The sequence below is a fragment of the Strix uralensis genome, chromosome 5, assembly GCF_047716275.1.
Source record: "Strix uralensis isolate ZFMK-TIS-50842 chromosome 5, bStrUra1, whole genome shotgun sequence".
Classification (NCBI taxonomy): domain Eukaryota; kingdom Metazoa; phylum Chordata; class Aves; order Strigiformes; family Strigidae; genus Strix; species Strix uralensis.
Window position 1 is genome coordinate 38,246,923 of NC_133976.1, and position 20,282 is coordinate 38,267,204.

The window sequence follows — 20,282 nt, forward strand, 5'->3', positions numbered from 1 at the left end:
GTGGTTGTAGTCTTAAATGATGGATTTTTCCTTATTGATTAACAAGCACCTGCCCATCACAGTCAATTAGTGCCTCTGGATACTAGCTGACAGATCTAAGGGAAAGAAGTCTTCAGAAAATATGTATCAAAATATTTATAAATGCAGTGAATTATATTCCTAACTGCAAGCTCTGTGAACTGGGTTTGAATGTTACAGGGATTTTGTTTTCCTTCCTGTGCAACATACCTAGTGACAAATATTTTGCAGAACAAATTCTGTGCTCCGTGGCACCATACCAGTTTACCTGTCTTTGAATCAAGCATTCAGCCACCCTCAGTACAACTAATATTATTATGCAGGCTGTGAGGTGCAAAGACTTTCAGGAAATCATCACATGATGCAAGAGATGAATATCATGAACAGTTTCTTTCTCAAGGATGAAAGTGAGCAAAGAAGCAGAAACTCCCACAACAAAAAGCCCCTGGATTAGAGAAGCACAGAGCAAATCAGGAGAAATGGTAACCCATTATTTTCCCTCACAGAGAAGAGGGTTATGCTACATGACAGGGTGGGTGACAGGGCTTACTTTTGCAAGTGAAGAGTCCTACATAGTTAGTCTCTCAAAAAAAAAGGGGGAAAGAAAGCTGGTAGCCTTGTGACAGATTTGCCAGTGTGGCAGCTAACCTAGGAAAACATCCATGCCCAAAGACCATGTCATTCCTGATAGGAATGAGTCATTTTGACAGGCACAAAAGGCTTACAGCTAGTGAAATACAGTATTGCACCAAACTGCTTTTTACATTTTTGCATCATAAGAAATGGTAATTAGTCCCAAACATACATTCACTGAGTACACACATCAGATTAAATTCACAGCAATGGTAGGGTCACTGTTCTTGACATTTCGTCAATGCAGATTGTTACTGCAAATTATTTTCCTGTCATGAGATCCAAAATCCAAAGGCATTAGTTTAGATTATTTCAGGGAATTACTTAACTACAAAGTGGTGTGTGGTTCTGAACAGATTCTCCAAAACCAGGTATGAAAGTAATTTTTTTTTTTAATTTCTTACTGCAAACACTATCTTTTCTGAGGCTTTAGATTCTTTGCATGAACCAGTATACTAACAGGAGATACGGGTGCATGTTGTGCATGTTTTCTAATACTCTGCTTTTTTGGAGAGCCAGGCTGCTCAGTGTTGGTGAAGATGACAGTATTCCTGGGTTTAGCAGCTGACCTGTTCCATGGGGGTTTTTTTATTCCGCTGTTACTGAATCATGACACAACTCAAACAGAAAAAGCTCATCCAGACATTACTGGTTCTTGCCTAGCCAGTCTTTGCTAGGCTTTAAATTAAAAGACAGACAAGCCACAATTTAAGTAGCATAATTAGCGGTACAGTCTTTTTAAGCCCCACTAAAACATCATGGAGTACACAAAAGATCAGGGGTTAGGTTATCTCAGTAAGTGCATTGTTTCATTGCTTCACTGTGTGTTATTTTTCAAACTTTTTTTAGTAGTTGGCTTTTCTTCTACTTGGGCTTAATTCATAAACTTCCCATTAGTGTAATTTAGTATGAGAATGAAAGACTAGTTTGTAACAGGAAACATGTATTCTGAGTTACAGGGTGCTTTTGAATTCATGGTTTTATAGTACACATGGTTTTATATTAAACTTTCAAATGAATTAATCAGTTCTCTGAGTGCTTACATATTTGAAATTCATATGGAAAGAAAAATTACAGCTTCCAAGACAAGAATTTCAAAGGTACCTATTATTTATGAAACAGTAATTTTTCCAGTGTAAGCACCAACTTTTCCAAACAATTTTTAATCATATGATTTGTGTCTTTAATAGATATTTGATGACTTGTAGTCCTTAATGTGCTTGGGATAAAACATCCATTTTTTTAAAGTGCCAAAACACACAGATGAAGGACTGTGACAGTTCTTTTGGAAAATCAGCAGTTTAAAAGAAAGAAACAAATAACTCACTGAAAATTAGTGTATAATCATCTTCTCTCCCTCCCATCACAAGCATTTATTCCCATTTATTAAAACACCTCTACTTTACTGAAGATGTGGCTATAGACCTGCTGCTGTATCGTGACTGAGACCACACTCCCCTGAGCTCTGCTAGTTGCAGGCGAGGAGGTGTAGGCTGTGACCTCCCTTTCCCAATACGTTTGTGCCTACAGAAGAGGCAGCTGAACCACATGCTCAGCTCAAAGTGGCTGCAGTTCACCACCCAGTGTATTACCAACTAGTTAGAGCAGCCTGAAACAATGTGCCAGGTCATCAACTGCTCTATGTCAGGACACGCAAAATCAGCAGAGCACGTAGGAGTGCTCTCATGTCAGGAGGGAGACACCTGGTACCTCATGCAATGTCATTTGGTGCCTCTTCTTCAAGAACATTTCTGATAATCCAGCAGGTCCAGTAAGGCCTTGTCAACTCTTTGTGATCAACATTTTTCACAAAAAAAAAAACCCACCTCAGGGAGTTAGGTCCTATGTAATTAGGTCCATGTAGGATTTTCTCCATCAGGAAAAGAAAGGTAAGTTAAATGGATGCAGAGGGAGCATCTTCATCATGAATTATTGTTCTTAATAGCAAACTTTTTGAAAGGAAAATTCACTGCTTTAACTCATTTTGCTTCAAAACCCTAAAATATGCATGAGCTTAGATGTCACATACAGTGTTAGCCAGATACAGTGGCAGAGGTAGAGAATGAAGTCTCTGAATTTCCTGATTCAGTTATTTTAATGAAGAACCATAATCCTTTCTCTTCACCTGTTCCTTTCCCTTCCTCCCTAAATGGGAAGAGAACTCTGTTAGAAATATTCTTTTCTTACATGTTTTTTTGCCAGCACTGTATGTCCATCTGGATTGACCAAGAAAATGCATTTTCACATTCAGTCCAGAGTAGGGAGGTTTCCTCTTTCCAATCTGCAGTTCACTCTTTCTGCTCTTGTTTTTCCAGGATTCAGGACAAGTCATTCCTCTCATAGTGGAAAGCTGTATCAGATTTATCAATTTATACGGTAAACTCTGAAACATACTATGTCATTTCATTATTGTGCTGACTTTTTTGTGTATCTTCTGCATAATGCATTTACCACCACAGCTTTGTTTTTAAAATAGAGTTTAAAAGTATTTTAAAAACTAGATTCATTTCTCACCACTGTCTCCCATCTTTGCTGCAGGTCTTCAGCATCAGGGAATTTTTAGAGTGTCTGGTTCCCAGGTGGAAGTCAATGATATTAAAAATTCATTTGAGAGAGGTAATTGCATTTTCATTTATTGGAGCACCTTAATATCTGACATTTTAAAATCTTTTAAATTGTAATTACTTTCTTGGGTGTTTAAGCAGTTTGCATGCACTTTGTGTACTGCACAGTCGTATGCTTAAGATGAAGTAGTATGTTTTTCCCCTGTTATGTCCTATGAGCTTGAGATTGTTTTTCGTTTTGCTTAGACAAGGCATATGACTCCTGAATCAACTGTAAACTTCAGTCTTTTGTTAATGATAAACTGCAAATAATAATTTGTCTAGATTTTATTTTAAAGATCCTCAGAAAGGAAAGATTATGGGTTTTAATTAGATTCAAGAGACTACTTAACGCAATTTGAGAACCCTGTTACTTGATCTTCCAGAATACAAGTGCTCAACTTTCTGGTCCCTCTGCCAAAGTGGCACGATCAATGAGAATACGGGCTGTGAAAGGATTGTTCCATTTTCAACCATTGTTTTCATTCCCGAAAGAAACTTCAGCCTCAGAGGAGGAATCATGGGAGAGATACCAGGAAGTGAAAACAGCTTTTTAAACATGAGTGGTGTGCAATACCCAGCCTAGGATTGCTCTGCTAGGGGAACCAGGATCCAGCAATCCACTAACTTTGTTAAAACAATACTAGTTACAATTTTTTTTACATATTACATTCTCTTTTCTTGGGTCTTAAAGCTGTTTTTTTTTAAATTTCCAGAAAAACCTTTTTCAGATCATCTGCTAATGAGAAAACTCTTGGAGCAATAAGTCTTGTGACTGAAAGCATGAAAAAATATGCACAGGATTTTTCTCCCCAGGATTAGTTACATACCTTGTTAAAACCGATCTCATCTTTGACAAGATACATGAAGCAACTGGTTTTACTTGCTAAGTGAAGCCACATCCTCCTATTCTCCAGCTGCCTTATTGTTAACGGCTTATCCTAGGTAGTGTTATTCTGGAGGATACATACATTTTAAAGTGTTTCAAAATAAAGATTTAGTCTTTAAAATTGCATGTGGTTCACTCATGGCTGAGGTTTTAGTTAGGGTTTCAGTTCCTATACAGTGTTTTCACAAAATGGTTGCACATATTCCTAAATGTTTTAAGTTTTCAGAATGAAGACAGATTTCCAATTCAACTAACTCAATTTGCCTTATGTAAGCTCCCAAGGAATAGTCTGAGAAACTCTATTCAATTAAGAAAATTTGGCTTTTTTATTTTACTAACTGTAAATCACAACATGTCCATAAATACCTAGTTGGAAGTTCAGGACCTAAGAGATCACTAGGTTGTGTAATTTAAAGGAAGCTGTATTTAGGCTGCCGGTTTTAGTTTAATCACAGCCTGGGATTTCTAAATCAGTGTTTATTATCTTACTTGAATGCTTGCATTGCCACCTCCCACATACTAAAAACAAAAAACCCCAAAAATGTCACTCACTTATAAAAATGTTGCATGCAAAAATGCTCCTGCATGTGTGTTTCATTCACTTTATTTACTTTTTAAGGTGAAAATCCTTTGGCAGATGACCAAAGTAACCATGACATTAACTCAGTTGCTGGAGTACTGAAGCTCTATTTCCGAGGGCTGGAAAATCCTGTCTTTCCTAAGGAAAGATTTAATGATCTTATTTCTTGTATCAGTAAGTAGAAATCTCTGTTTCTTTCTCAATAGAATTTTACTTTCATATATACAGTAGCAGCCTGAAAAAAGAGCTACCTTCACAGATTTTTCTGAGACAATTTGTTTGCCATCTGTACCAGTCTGGGTCAGTTATTAGTCATACTCACAGCTGTGGTTGTTCCCTTTTTCCAGTGGGATTAATGTACAGTACAGCTCTTTGTTTAATAGGGCAGGAAGAATATCTTTTGGTGTACAAGAGAGAGTTAAATTTAAATGCATTATTATTTTCCTCTGTGCATTGGAGCAGACGGAAGGGGATGAAGTCATGACCGTGCAAACAGGGTACATTACTTTCTGCAAAGGTTTTCATGCCCTGCAGCTTGGAGTCAGCACTGGTGAATAAGTAACTAACTGCTTGACATTGTGTGGTTCTGGACCTTTATTGTGCTCAGCTTAAAACCCCCGATCCAACTGTTGGGAAAACCCTTCAGTGCAGGAATGGAGGGGAGCAGCTGAATGTTGTCTGTGGAAGAGCCCTGTCTGCCTTTCAACACACAGGTTGTAATGGGATGCCTTGGAGGAGCATTGCATGGGTCTGTACACTGCTGCTGTTCGCAACTGGACATAGAGAGGTTGTAGTAATTTAGAAAGTTCTCAGTGGATGAGTGAATTGCTCTGGCATGCACAAAACCTCTTCCAGTTCACAGATCCCTGCAGATGTTGAGGAGGGGTGAGGCCAAGCCAACTATCAGTAGGCTTACTGTTCCCTGTGGGTCCTTTGGAGTGGTCAGAGGTGCTAGCTTTGTGGAAGAATTTCCTCCTTTCAATCCTTCCTTTATAACTTGCTTGCTTCAGCTGAATGGAGAAAGAGACAGTTTCACAGGTAATGAGGGCCAGTCCTTTGGGATATTAATTAGGGCAGGCTCTCTCCAAACTCTGTTATTTTGGCAAAGGGGTCTCAGCCTAACAGGCAGAACCGCAGACTGATGTGTGCACAGTGTCCTGGGCCAGCCATCAGATGGCCGCCCCTTTCTGTTCGCTGCTGGGGGAACCCAACATGTGTGGTTTCCTTCCCACATAGGGAGGATTGCAGTAATTCAGCCTGGAGGTTACAAATGCATGGATCACTGTGACCAGGTCTATGTGCAATATTTTATGTTTTATTTTTTGTGGGGTTTTGTGCAGCAATTGCTATTTACAGACTCAGTGGTACTGAGGAGTCCTGAAGGACCTCAAAACCACAGTTTAACAGTCTGATTCCTGATGCTGAGGGGGACACTGTCTCTTTAGGAAGCATAATCTTGGTTCTGCCTGAGTTTAGCTTTAGCTAACTGCAGTGCCACAACCCAGAAAATGTCTGCGAGTCATAGAAATTGAAATCTAAAAAAGGATCATTTTGACTGAGTGATTTTCTGCATGACAGGGATGATGGAACTTTACTTAATAATCCTGCGCTGATTTCCATAACTTCTGGATTAATTAAAGCATGTCTGCTGGAAAAATTTATTGATTTAATGGCTTCAGTTGACAGAAAATCTACCACATTCTTGCATAAGCTATTCAAATGATTAATCACTTTCATCGTTAAACATTTGTACCAGTTTTCTTTTTCAAAATTTCTGCTGTCAGATTCTGCCCATTGGATCTCTTCATGACATTATTATTTTGACTAATCATTAAGAAAAATATAAATGGTGGTTCTTACACATGGAGGTGGTATTGCACTCCACTGTGTTGAAGAGCTTTAAATAGAATTGTAAAATACCAGGAATGAGTATTCAGTTTACAGATTATACAAGTGAGTGCTTAGGAGATGCAAGAATATTTGCCCAAAAGAACCTTTTAAATGTGTTCCAAGAAGAGGAACCTGAATGATTTCAAAGAGTTCCCATTCTCTGTTGAAGCTTCTGAAGACAGGGTGGGGTATTTATTTGGAAGGAGGGGTAGAAGTTCAGTGGACTGAGTATGTGTGCATGACACCTGTGTAGGCAGGAGAGATCCACCAACCTCTTAGAGCGTCACTGTCTGAGAGGGATCCAGTTCAGTTATCCCAAAATGGTCTTCTGTTATTAAGAACTTGAAGAAAAATGACAAGGAATACTAGATCCCTAGCGCTACGCCTTGGTTTCCTTAGAGAATGTCCAACTATTGCATGTTCAAACTAGGCAGCGGATTATTTTTTTGCAAGTGTTTTTTTTAAATAATAGTATCATCCAGCAGAGCTGAAATCAGTAACAACCAATAGCCTGCAACAAAGTTACTGCTTTTAGCAGCCACATTTTAAAAGGGGGCAGTTATTGAGAAAGAGGAGTTGCCATCTGATCCTGGTGTAGACTGGCTGTTCTCTGAAGCTGTCATAAGTCTGGAGTATCATGTCTATGACAGCTTGTCAAAATGAGGTGTAATGACTGAGTAGTTCTGCTAGGTTTGACTTCTGCTGTTGCTGTTACAGAAGAAGGCAGAGTATTTTCTTCCTGATAATGTGTTGTAAGAGTTCCAGATCTGTTTCTGGCAGGTTTTGAAGGAAGCTGGAGAGGATGATTTTGTTGTTTGGTTTGGTTTCCACAAGGTTATTGTTAGGGGCACTCTGAAATGGCATGTCAATGCTTTCCTTCAGCGGAGGGAGGAGAGGTGGGTTTGGAACATGGGAGGACAAAAGGGGTTTTCTCTTTGAGCACATTGGGGTGAGTTTACTTTGTGTTGTCACATTGGGGGGTTTGAATGTGGTGTGAGGAGAGAAAGAAACAGCTCTTGTGCCTTGAAACCACAGCCAGCCCCAGAACCACACACTGGGAACAGGAGGTTGTGTGTCTGCATCTTCTGATTATCTGAGAAGCCTGAGGTGGAGTGTTTTTACAGCTGTGTACCTAGTCTATGTGTTTTAAGTGGCCCACCACTTCAGGGAATAAGATGCTTTTCTTTAAAAAAAAAAACAAAAGCAAGCAACAAGCATTTCAGAATATACTACCTGTCACAGTTTAGTTTAAATAGCACCTATATGGCACATGCTATCAAAAACTCAGTCTCAAAGACCCTTTCCATTGCTACATTTTAACCTTAGCGCTTTGTGTATCTTGCAAAAAGGAAGACAGTCTAGGCAAGATTTTTCTCCCACTTCAGACTTTGAACCTGTCATAGTTGCTTTAGCTTCTTTTTCCGTGCTCATGTGGCCTTACATATTAAGTATGTTGGTCTTCTTGTTAATGGGAGCAGGGCCTGACTCCCTTTCCTCTTGTGAGAACACACATTACTGTAACTTCTTTAGATCACAGTTGATATGTAAAGTCCAGAAAGCTTTTGCATTTTTAATTAAGAGGGTTTAAATATTCTTAATTCATATTACATTCACTGTCTGATAAACAGTGAGGAAAGGAATAAACATTAAGTTGCTTTCAAATAGTTTTTCAAGATAAATGTGGTTTTTTTAATGATTGGCAGAAATTGTTATAAAAGGGGGGAGGGGAAAAGCATATTCATAAAGTTAATGTTCATATAAAACTGTAACAGGGCAGAATGTCACACATTTTATATGGAAATGTAATGTTGCCAGTAAAAAACCCCTTGAAACTGAAGTACTTAGTTATGGATGTCAAGCATAACTGAGGCTACAGCTGCAAAATGAACCTTTCCTCAGTACAGCCACTGAGGAATTCCTTTGCATTTATGCATATATTTCCAAATAAAATAGAGCATTGTGATTCAATGCTTTCCCTTTTGCAAATACAGTGGAAACAGTGCAAAATTACTGACTTTTAGGGCAATTTGTATTAAATAGACTCACGAGAACAATGTTATTCTGTTTGGGCTTATGAACTGTTTTAGATAAAATTTGGGGCAAATTATTACTTCTCCAGAGTAGGCATGAAAGGTAGGACAGAACGTAAAGAATCCATCTGATTATGGGCCATAATTCTGCATTCTCAGCAAAAGGAGTGTCTGCTATTGCTCCCAGCAACACTCGGCAATCCAGAGGGTAAAATAGGGTGTTGGGGAAGGGAGGAGAGTTGCACTACACTTCTTCTCTGCCCCTTTGTAGAAACAGGTTGGGCCAAACGCAAGCGAAATATTTGTAACAGGAGTTACATGGAGGCAGAGGGTACTGAAGCTGTGCTTAGGGCTGGCCATAGTTCGCCTTCACTGCTGGGCAACTGCAGTTCCTCTCCTGGTGTGAGTTCTTATACACATGAATTACAGTTCACGTTTACATACATAGCTGTGCAATGTGGCAGGAGATACATCTCAACTACCCAGACTGCTTAGCTTCTGCTCAGGTCATTATAATTCTTTATGGTTTCATCTCCCTTGCCTTAAATTTGATATATTAAGATGCCAGGATGGATGAAAACTTACATCTTCTTTCCTTCTGACTTTCATCATTTCAATCCCTTCCTGCCAGCAGTGCCCATTTACCTAAAGTCATAAATGTTATGAAAGGAAATTATTTTATTGCTTTTCCAGACTATTGCCCATTACTTAAAAAGTAAAAAACTATATTCTGAATTGTCAGCTCTTCCTAAAAAAGTTTCAATAAAATGACAACTGTTTCCTTCCCTAAGTGACAGTGGAGACCGTTGTGTTTGTCCTCCTGTAGTGGCTTCTTAAATAGATCTGGAAGAGCTGTAAGTGGCATTGCTGAGTTAATATATACATATCTTCAAGTTAGATTGCACTCATCTACCAAAGTGGAAAGAGGCACAAATTGTTAACTTCAGCACTAATACATATTCATGTAGATTACTTGTCAGCTGCAAATTGACCATAAAAATTACATCTGCAAGTGTAACTCAGTCCCATTTGATGTTCAGCGACTGTGTAAAATATGCATTAGGCATTCACTCTGTTACTAGTAGGTACCACACCAAGTGGAAGTAGCTAGTGACCCCCACATAGAGTTACCACATTGGATTTAATCCTTCAAAACAGTGGTCCTAAAGGAGAGAGATATCTTAAATTACCATTGTTTGCTTTCTTCTTCCTCCATTGCGCTACCCTTGCCTGTGAAATATGCTTAGCTTGCATAGCACTGGCTGTTAGTGTAGCACAGTTCATTTATTGCTGACAACAGGTTTCTCCTTCCACATGTTCTGATCAATAACATCTTCCCATTGCCAAATGTTTGCAATTCTTTTGTTACTAGAGATTGGCCCATGGAGGTTGTCTGTTAACAGAGAGTGGCAGAACATACGTAATCCAGAATTCATGTTTCTGAGCTCTGACTGCTCCCAGGTTGAATCTTCTCATTGGATAACCATATCACATCACCAGTGCAGGAGAGGCCATGTGTAGAACCAAGACCAGGAAAAATACAGTGCTTTTGTAGCATTTTTAACTAAACCAGAGTGTTAAAGGCATGTAGCTGTCCAGTTGGCCCAAAATATTTTGAAACCACCAGCAATTGCTCTCTTGCAAAAGTCTTTTTGTTCTCCATCACCAAAGCACTGCATTTATATATTTGAATATTTATTGCCTTTTACATGCTCCACTACTTCAGGATTGTTGCTTATTTAAACTTCAGTTTACATTTTCTTAATGTTATTTAGGATGAATGCATCCCTCTCTTGAGTTATAATTTAGTTTTGTTTTATTAGTATTTGGGGGCTTGTGTTATTAATTGTGTTTCCTCCCTCTCAGGTTTCCTTTACTCTTCTGAGGCAGATTGTTCACTTTTGATCTGTTTCACTTTGGAGTCTGCCTTTGCAAAATTCCCATCATGAGTCACCAGGTGGTTAAAACATGTTGCAAATGTGGACATTCATCAGTTCTGTATGTCTCTGCAGTAAGCAAAGGTGACACTGCCTCTCCAGAACAGGTTCCAGTGTTCTTGGAGGCTGAAGATTACACCTTTTAAGGCTTGGGTAGCTAGGATTTATGCCTATCTCATGCTGTTGAGAACTGGTCCTTAGGCCGTGGCTGACAAAGAGGCAGCTAGCTGATAAGTATTTATGTAATGACATTAGTCTCATCTGGATTCATTCATCCAGTTCAAGGACAAGGAATGTTTGCAGAGGAAGTCCATGGGAGATAAATAAATAAATCTTTTCCAAGAGCAATGCAAGATTACACCTCAGCAGATCTTCTTGTGGAGGTTGTGATCTGCCTCTTTGGAGGATTTTATGAACAGGTTGGACAGACATCTCTCAGAGGTGATTAAGGTAAAGTCAAAGACTGTAGACTTAAATGACCTCTGAAGAGTCCTCTGAGCTCTCTGTTTTTAATTTTTTGTAGTAGCTGGTGGAGGCTCCTTAGATCTCAAACACCTCTGATGCTTAGATGCCTAGATAATTTTATGGATACACAGAAAACCAAGCACCTTATATTATTAGGGTGCTTTGCTCTATTATTGTCTGATAAAAATACAATATAGTTCTGGGTGTAGGTGCCCAGCTCTTCCACAGAGTGCTATAGTCATGAAGCCCCAGAAGCTGTCCTCTTCCCCTTCTCTTGTTTCACCCCATAAATGTCTCCTGTGCTCTGAGCTGCCCTGTAGCTCCACTTTGACAGGAGTACAGTGTTCTCACACCAAACACTTTCTCACCTGGCTGGCAGGAAACTCTTCTGCTTGTGGGTTTGACCCCCATGGCTGAGACGGGCCTGGAAGGCAGGTGTGTCAGACCACAGCTCCAAATGGTTTGCTCTGCTCTGAGAACTGGGAACTAGAAAGTAATAACCGTTTTCTGTTTGTGATATGTACCTGACAGTAGTCTTGGTTTGTGGTTGATATTCATGTGTCCTTCACACAGATCTCCATTCCCTCTCTCACTCCACAGTCAGATAAACCACGTTCGTTCTCAGTGTGCTTGGCCTTGCCAGAGGCTTGTCCTGTTGCTTGTGAGTCTCATCATATCATTGGAGTAATGAACCAGTTTTTAAATCCCCTGATTTCTGTTTCTCTTGGCAGCTAATTGCGTTATTAGGACAAGTCATGTAATATCAGCACTTAGCTGAGGAATGGGTAATACCTCATCGGGCGCTGAGGTAGGGCTAATTACAGTTCTCGAAAATCAGTGTAATGAAAAGAGGGTCTTCAACAGAAGTGATGTAAGAGGGAAGACACAGCCAGCTTTCTGCAGTGTTGGGATTGCCAGTGGTTCCTTGCAGCAACCAGCTTGTAGCTTGGATGGCTGTTCTACCCCAAGGCTCTCTTCAGCAAAGCCAGTGGAGGCAAAGCAATGCTTTCTCTTCCCTCCGCATGGGAAGCAGCAGAGCTGCAAATTCTTTCGGCCCCGATGCAGAAAGATGGCTCTGTATTCATTCCTTCTTTCCTACTACCCAAACACTCACACACTGCATACACACAAGCATCTATGAAATTTGGCTCCTCATTTAAAAGCAGCACTCAAATATGTAACATTATTACCTATCTCCTTTAAACCAAATCAGTGCTGAGAAAGAAAAACAGGCCTTTTGAGACAATGTGGAAAGCACATGAATTTACCGCTTGGCAGTAGTTTGGATTTTCAGTAAAGGGGTTTTCATGGAAACTGGCACTGGGTTACCAGAAAGGTATTGGAAATACACACACCTCATTCCAGCATGTATAGCTTGTAACTGCTTTCAGTACAGAGGTGACCTGCTAGTACTTAGTACTGATCATGCTCCTAGTAGGGCAGGTTGGATAGCTCATCACATGGCCATACAGGCAAACTCTCTGTACCTGCTCTGCGTGTCCATGCTGCCTACTGGGACCAGTTTCTGGCTCATGCATCCTGTGAACCATGTCTAGGAACTGATTGGAAGACTTGTTGTTGGCACAGACCATGAGCACATTGGAGAGTGTGATAACTACTGTGTGGTAGCTGCCTGCTGGTGTTCAAGACTGTGCTCCATCCTGGTTTAGCTCACTAGTTTAGTCAGAGCTATTGCATCCAGATAGGCAGCACATTTCTGAAAGAAGCTGCTGGACCCACCTGGGAGTCCGGCCAGTGCATTTCTTGGGTCTGATTTGAGTTCAGTGGTGATTGAACCTGGTCCAGGGCCGGTCTCCAGAACTGTCTGGAAGAGGCTGGTCTGCAGCACAAGGCATTAGCCAGGAAAGGCTGTAATGCAGATGGCAAGTCCTGGTGCTGCATCACAACTTCCCTCCACCTTCCCACATCCAGCACACAGGGCAGAAAGGCTGGAGAGGAGTTGTGCCACAGCATGGCTCAGCAGTGCTGCTGAGGCGGGGGTGTTGAAAGACTTAACCGAAGTGCCTTTGGACTTTCCTCACTCAGCCCCACTCCATAGAAAATCCACCTGCACGCATGCACACAGGCTCAAAATCACCCAGACCTACAGGTCTGTGTGCAGAGACTCACAGACAGGCTTGTCAGGGGGAAGGTCAGCTGAGCTGGAGACTCACAAGCTGTAACAGCAGCTGTTTATGTTGGAAGAACAGGAACTGAAGATATAGGCAGGCTCCTTCCACTGGGAATGGCTTAGTTCAGGCAGGTGGAGAAAGGCCTTGCACTAAAACTGGTGTCTGTGGGCTGTGCAGAACAGCAGTGTGACACTACAGTGCAGAACTGAGAGCACATAGCATTGACATCTCCAGGATGTGCTATGCACTGGAAAGGGAGAGGAGGTTACTCTGTGGTTACTCTGCGGATCCTCGCTGTGCAAGCAGCTCCCAGGCTTAGCACGTCCCTGCCATGGACTCCAGTTCTTAACCAGTAACCAGAAATACTCCTTCTTGATTCATGCAGTCCACATTTAACAGAAACATCAAAATAAATTTCAAGTCCCATACTCCACTTGAGAAAGTGTAATGGCTTGAACTGATTTTCAGCTAGAGTTTGGGTTCAGTGTGACTCATTAGGTTATAAATCATACAACTTTTCAGCAGTCCTTTTCCCCACCAGCTCTGCGACATCTCACCAGGGACACTGTACCAGCCTCCAGCCTCTCTGCTAGAGAATAGGTTTTTACCCCCTGCAGGAGTTTCGCTTTTCTGCTCCCGCAATAGACACCACAATCCAAATGGACTTCCTTCATGCAAGCAGTGGAGGGCTGTTCTCCTGCAGAAGTTCTCGAGATGCTGAGTTTCACCCCATCCCAGAATCTTCTGTTCCACATCACACTAGTGGTACTGAGCCAGTGGAATCTCCTGTAAATGCAGATGTAGGAACACAGAATAAGCTTTCCCCTCAGTTCACCACACTGGCATTTCCTAATGAACGATAGCACTTCTGCATGGTAAACAGAAGTCTTGCTGCCGACGTGCTCTGTTTATGCTTAGTTCTTGGTACCAAAATACTAATTACTAGACACCGGTTGTTCTTCTAAGAAACATAAATCAAAATTGCATCTACAAATAAATGCTGATTAATACAAATAGCCATACCAAAGAGCACAAATAAACACTAGGAACTCTGTTTACGGTTAGCACATTTTCATGTAAGTAATTATTTTAAATGTGTACTCTTAAATATCATGTTCTGTGGTACAAATGGCTTTTCAGCTATTGGAATCAGCTCCTGTTTCTCATTTCCAAATTTTCAAATATCCATTTCACTGCCACTGGACAGTATTTCTCATGTAATCTGCTAAGATTTCCCCTAGATATTGTCAATTGCAGCATTCTTTCTTGGCTGACATAAAAAGCATTACTGAAATTTTAGGTTGTTTCCAACAGTATCACTTACACAGAAAACACGTTGAGTAAGAAAACTGAGATATTACTTATGCTGAAAAACAATTTATGCTTTTTTCTCATCATTACCCCCCTTGCAGCCACATAATCTTTTTGAGCAACGTACAAGATATTGCATCCTTTTTATAAGACATTAGGAACTGATGCTTTTATTAAGCTGACCTTGTTTTGCCTGCTTCAGAAGAATTTTGGTGGACTGCTAAAAAATCATTTGGTGAAATGCATGTGATCTTTGTGTTTGTTGCTTACACACCATAAAACATAAGGCCTTTCTCCTGCTTTGCCATTAAGAGAGTTATAGCTGGACATTGGATTAAGGAAGCTCATTAGAGAAGCTTGGTGATTGAAATATTATATCTGATGTGAACATTCAAATGAAGAGAATGAATCCATATTTGAAACTGATGGCAAACATCTCTCCTTGGTTCCCTCAGGTTATTAATGTACTGATATTGTGGTTTTGTGGGCTGTCTACCTTAGCAAGTGGCCAGGGTTTGGCTTAGGCAGATTTGTAACTTCTTATATTTAAAGGAGTTACTTTTAAATTTTGTGGTTTTAATGAGAGGAAGAAGGACTTTTAGATCTTATTTTTCTAATAGGCCAAAATGAGAAGATATTGGCTAGGGACATGTGATGGTAAAGAGTCAAAGTAAATTGAGTAAACTGACTGAATGCTATTTTAGACCGTCATATGAAAGGCAACTTAAAATACTTTCTTCTGTTTGCAGGAATAGACAATCTCTATGAGAGGGCTCTTCACATCCGCAAACTCCTCCTTACTTTGCCCAGATCGGTCCTTATAGTGATGAGATACCTCTTTGCCTTCCTCAACCAGTAAGTGCTTTATAATTCCCTGAGGTACTGTATCTTTATCTGCCTTCCTCTGCTGGTATTGAAGTTCTTTGAGTTTATTCATTCTCTATGTAGAATTTATATTTAAGCTCCATTTAACACAAAAGATGATCTAATTGACAATGAAAACAGAAGGAAAAGACCAGTTTTCATTAAAATTAGAATTCCATTTGTCCAAAACTCAGCAAGGTTGTAATAAGACAGATTAAAGTGTTGTCTGAAATGAGAAGTGCAATCTGAAATGAGAAGTGCAGGCTACAGCATTAAAGCTAATAACAAAATAAGCTGATAAAAAAATAACAAATACAAACTGTAATTACATTTAAAATAGCTTATGTAATTTAAAAGTGAAGATTTTTTTTCCTTATCTCAAGCTGATTTTAATCTCCTGGTGGGAAAAATTAGTATATTCAAGCAGCACAGGCACTATTAGATGCTAGGCACTGCCAGGGTGAGACTTTGTGTTGCTGCTTCTATTTTCTGGTAATAGGGCTACCAGTATAGAGAAACATCCCCTGTGTATGCTTTGATATAAAGTACCTCGGTCCTCACATTGTGAAAGACAGGCAGCTGCTGGAAGGAGGGTTGTGTGAGAAAGGGAAAGTGGTGTTCATGTCTTCATCATCTCAGAAAAACTTCTTCATTCTCAAAGAGAAAATCAAAGACAGGTTGGGCAATTGCACTGTGTTTCTTCTTCCAGTCCTTCGCAGCCCTCTCCAGTTTTGCTGACCTCAGTATTTTCCCTGCAAATTTTGCTTCTTGTGCACTTTGCCCTGATTCTAGCTTTTCTCTTTCTGCTGCCATATTGTCTGTTTCCTGTTATATCTGTTTTCATATTGCTTTTTCCCTCTTTTTTTGCTAAATTTGCCCTCTGCTGATTCATTCTGTCTTTGTGACTTTCCCCATTTCATCCATCCTGTTCCTATAGAAACAGGGTCTTTGCAGCCAGGTTATGTGTGCATGGTTGTATTCACAGCTGTTCCCATTTCCTTTCTTCTAGCAATTTCTGAGCCACTTTCAAGCAATATTTAAAAGAAGGGCAGAAATCTAAAGTTTTATGAAAGTAACCATTCATTTGAAACATGAATTCATCCCCCGAAAGTGACACTGTGAATGTCTCAAAGGCTTATATCACAGCTTCTTCTCTACTTAGACATACAGATTGACCAGAGTTATACGAAGTTGTACTTGTTACATGGTCATGTCAGCTACATCTGTGCTCTCCACAGGAATGCAACTTAGAAAGCAGGCTAAATCCCTTACTGCCTCCAAAGTGCTCGTGGTACATCCACAGGAAAAACATCCCCATAGTTTGATTTTCTGCAAATCCAATTCTGATTTTTGCATATGCAATTATGCCTGCTTGGCCAAATGAAGTCATGAAACCTCACGGCAGACCTCATCTGTCTAGCCTCCTGCTTAAAGCTTCTAAAGTTAGATCAAGTTGCTCAAGACTTTGTCCAGTCAAGAACCTCAAAGGGCAGAGAATCCACAGCATCTCTGGGCACAGAATCACAGAATCATCTAGGTTGGAAAAGACCTTGAAGATCATCTAGTCCAACCATTAACCTAGCACTGACAGTTTCCAACTACACCATATCCCTAAGCGCTATGTTGACCCTACTCTTAAACACCTCCAGGGGTGGGGACTCCACCACCTCCCTGGGCAGCCCATTCCAACGCCTAACAACCCATTCTGTAAAGAAATACTTCCTAATATCCAGTCTAAATCTTCCCTGGTGCAACTTGAGGCCATTACCTCTTGTCTTATTGCTCATTACTTTGTTAAAGAGACTCATCCCCAGCTCTCTGCAACCTCCTTTCAGTAGTTGTAGAGGGCGATGAGGTCTCCCCTCAGCCTCCTCTTCTCCAGACTAAACCCCAGCCAGTTCCCTCAGCCGCTCCTCGTATGACATGTGCTCCAGACCCTTCACCAGCTTCATTGCCCTTCTCTGGACACGCTCGAGTCATTCAATGTCCTTTTTGTAGTGAGGGACCCAAAACTGAACACAGTAATCGAGGTGCGGCCTCACCAGTGCCGAGTACAGGGGTAAGATCCTTTCCCTGTCCCTGCTGGCCACGCTATTTCTGATACAAGCCAGGATGCCATTGGCCTTCTTGGCCACCTGGGCACACTGCTGGCTCATGTTCAGCCGGCTGTCAATCAACACCCCCAGGTCCCTCTCTGACTGGCAGCTCTCCAGCCACTCCTCCCCAAGCCTGTAGCGCTGCTGGGGGTTGTTGTGGCCCAAGTGCAGCACCCGGCATTTGGCCTTATTGAAGCTCATCCAGTTGGCCTGAGCCCATCGCTCCAGCCTGTCCAGATCTCTCTGCAGAGCCTCCCTACCCTCGAGCAGATCATCACTCCCACCCAACTTGGTGTCATCAGCAAACTTACTGAGGGTGCACTCGATCCCCTCGTCTAGATCATCAATAAAGATGTTAAACAGGAGTGGCCCCAAAACTGAGCCCTGGGGGACACCACTCGTGACCGGCCGCCAACTGGATTTAACTCCACTCACCACAACTCTTTGGGCCCGGCCATCCAGCCAGTTTTTTACCCAGTGAAGCATACAATCATCCAAGCCGCAAGCAGCCAGTTTTGCCAGGAGAATGCTGTGGGAAACGGTGTCAAAGGCCTTACTAAAGTCAAAGTAGACAACATCCACAGCCTTTCCCTCATCCAATAAGCAGGTCACCCTGTCGTAGAAGGAGATCAGGTTTGTCAAGCAGGACCTGCCTTTCATAAACCCATGCTGACTGGGCCTGATCATCTGGTTGTCCCGCACGTGTTGTATGATGGTACTCAGGATGAGCTGCTCCATCAGCTTCCCGGGCACCAAAGTCAAGCTGACAGGCCTGTAATTTCCTGGATCATCCCTCCGACCTTTCTTATATATGGGCGTCACACTGGCCAATTTCCAATCTGTCGGGACCTCCCCAGTCAGCCAGCACTGCTGGTAAATGATGAAAAGTGGCTTGGCGAGCACCCCAGCCAGCTCCTTCAGCACCCTCGGGTGTATTCCATCTGGTCCCATAGACTTGTGTGTGTCTGTGTGATGCAGTAGGTCACTGACTGTCTCCTGGATTGCAGGGGGGTCGTTCTCCCAGTCTCTGCCTTCTGGCTGAGGAGGCTGGATTCCCTCAATACAACTAGTCTTGTTATTAAAGACTGAGGCAAAGAAGGCATTAAGGACCTCAGCCTTTTCCTCATCACTTGTTACCATGTTTCCTCCTGCATCTAGCAGGGGATGGAGTTAGACCCAGTGCTTGGTCAACCTTATAGTGAAGAATTTTTCTCCTGCTTCCAGTTGGAATATCCCTTGCTGTGAATTGTGTCTGTTGCTTCTCATCCCTTTGCTGTGCACCTGTGTCTGATTCTCTCTTTTTTGATAATTTTGATAGTAGAAGATTGCAGCTAGATTCTCCACTAGCCTTCTCTTCTAAAGGCTGAACAAACCCAATTCTCTCCACTTCACTTTAAAACCCGTATGCTCCAGCTCCCCAGCCATCTCAGTAGTCCTTTTCTGGACTTGCTCCAGTTTGTCAGTCTCTCAAAACTAGACACCATACCTCATGTGCAGCTTCATGAGCACTAAGTGGAAGAGGAATAATCAATTCCCTTGACCTGCTGGCTCTGCTCTTCCTAATAGAGCCACATATGCAACTGGCCTTCTTTGCAGGAGGACCCATTGCTGAATCATGTCCAACTTCCTGTCCAAGAAGTGCTTTTCCCAGTGCTTTTCCTTGGGAGCTGCTATCCAACAGTCAGCTCCAGACTGTAATAATACATGGGATTATTCCATCTCACAGGCAGGACTTTGCGTTCATCCTTGTTGAACTTGATGAAATCCCCATTTGTCCGTTCCTCCATCTTGTAAAGGTCCTTTTAAATGGTAACCTTGACCTTTAACATATCTACTGCCCCCACATAGTGTGGCATCATCTGCAAGTTGGCTGAGTGTGCCCTTCATCCTGTTGTCTGGATCATTCATGAAGATGTTGAACAGTATCAGCCCCATGAGCCCTGAGGAGCACTGCATGTTACCAGGCACCAGCAGAACTTCAGATGTTTCATGATGATAGTTATAATCTTTTTCACACATTCTTGCACATATATAAAGGCTGAACCACCTTGTAAATCAGTACAAGAAGATGTCTCCAATTAACACACAGGATGTGATAAATCATGACATAAGGAAGAGGAGAGCATGATTAGTTTTACAAGCTAGTTATGAGGGGAGTCATTTAGAAGGTTTGCCTCTTCAGTTTGTATTGTTTTTACATGGAAAACACTCTCTAAAGTTCCCTTTCTAAAGGGAATATGATGCTGTATTTAAACACAACCAGACATAACAATTCATATGCTGCTTCAGAGTGCCGAACAACACTGAGGTAAAGGACTTCCCAGCACTTCAGGTTTTGTTTGACTGGCCCTGCAGAGAACCATTCAAAAGCCATCATTTCCACTAAAAGCTAGTAATGTTGCATTTTCTGGAGGAAAGGAGAACTTGCAAAAGTTGATTAATAAGAACAATCAAAGCCTTTTGTTTGGATGCTTCCAAAGTGAAACTCTTGTGGGAGTTTGTGGACAGAAGGGAAGGTGCTCAGGGATTTTAGGCTGTACGGTAAAAACAGAAACCAGAAGTCACAAGAGTCTTTGCAAGATCCAGGAACTTAGTTGCCTCCAGAAGACAATTCAGTCTGCCTAAGTTATATAGTCAGTTGATGGGAGAGATGCATCAAGGTCTGATGAGAATGATAGGCATGTATACCCACTTTGCATCAAGTCCACTTGGGCCTCCAAGGATAAGCACTGATGAGATAGAAGCAGCAGCAGTTGATGCATTTTACATTAGCCCATTAATTAGGTCAGTGTACACTAAACACAATAGTGTGGGAGCACTATATATACATACAT

At 41.4% G+C, this 20,282-nt stretch overlaps 1 protein-coding gene across 4 annotated transcripts in view; it reads left to right on the top strand.

Annotated features, from left to right (window-relative positions):
* The window catches only part of SRGAP1 (SLIT-ROBO Rho GTPase activating protein 1), a 156,344-nt gene that overhangs the window by 121,754 nt on the left and 14,308 nt on the right, over positions 1-20,282 (top strand). For all 4 annotated transcript variants that reach the window (XM_074870502.1, XM_074870505.1, XM_074870503.1 and 1 more), the window contains 4 exons: positions 2,967-3,027; positions 3,190-3,267; positions 4,763-4,897; positions 15,238-15,343. In XM_074870502.1, the coding sequence (XP_074726603.1) occupies positions 2,967-3,027; positions 3,190-3,267; positions 4,763-4,897; positions 15,238-15,343 (380 nt within the window). The remainder of the gene's footprint in view (positions 1-2,966; positions 3,028-3,189; positions 3,268-4,762; positions 4,898-15,237; positions 15,344-20,282) is intronic.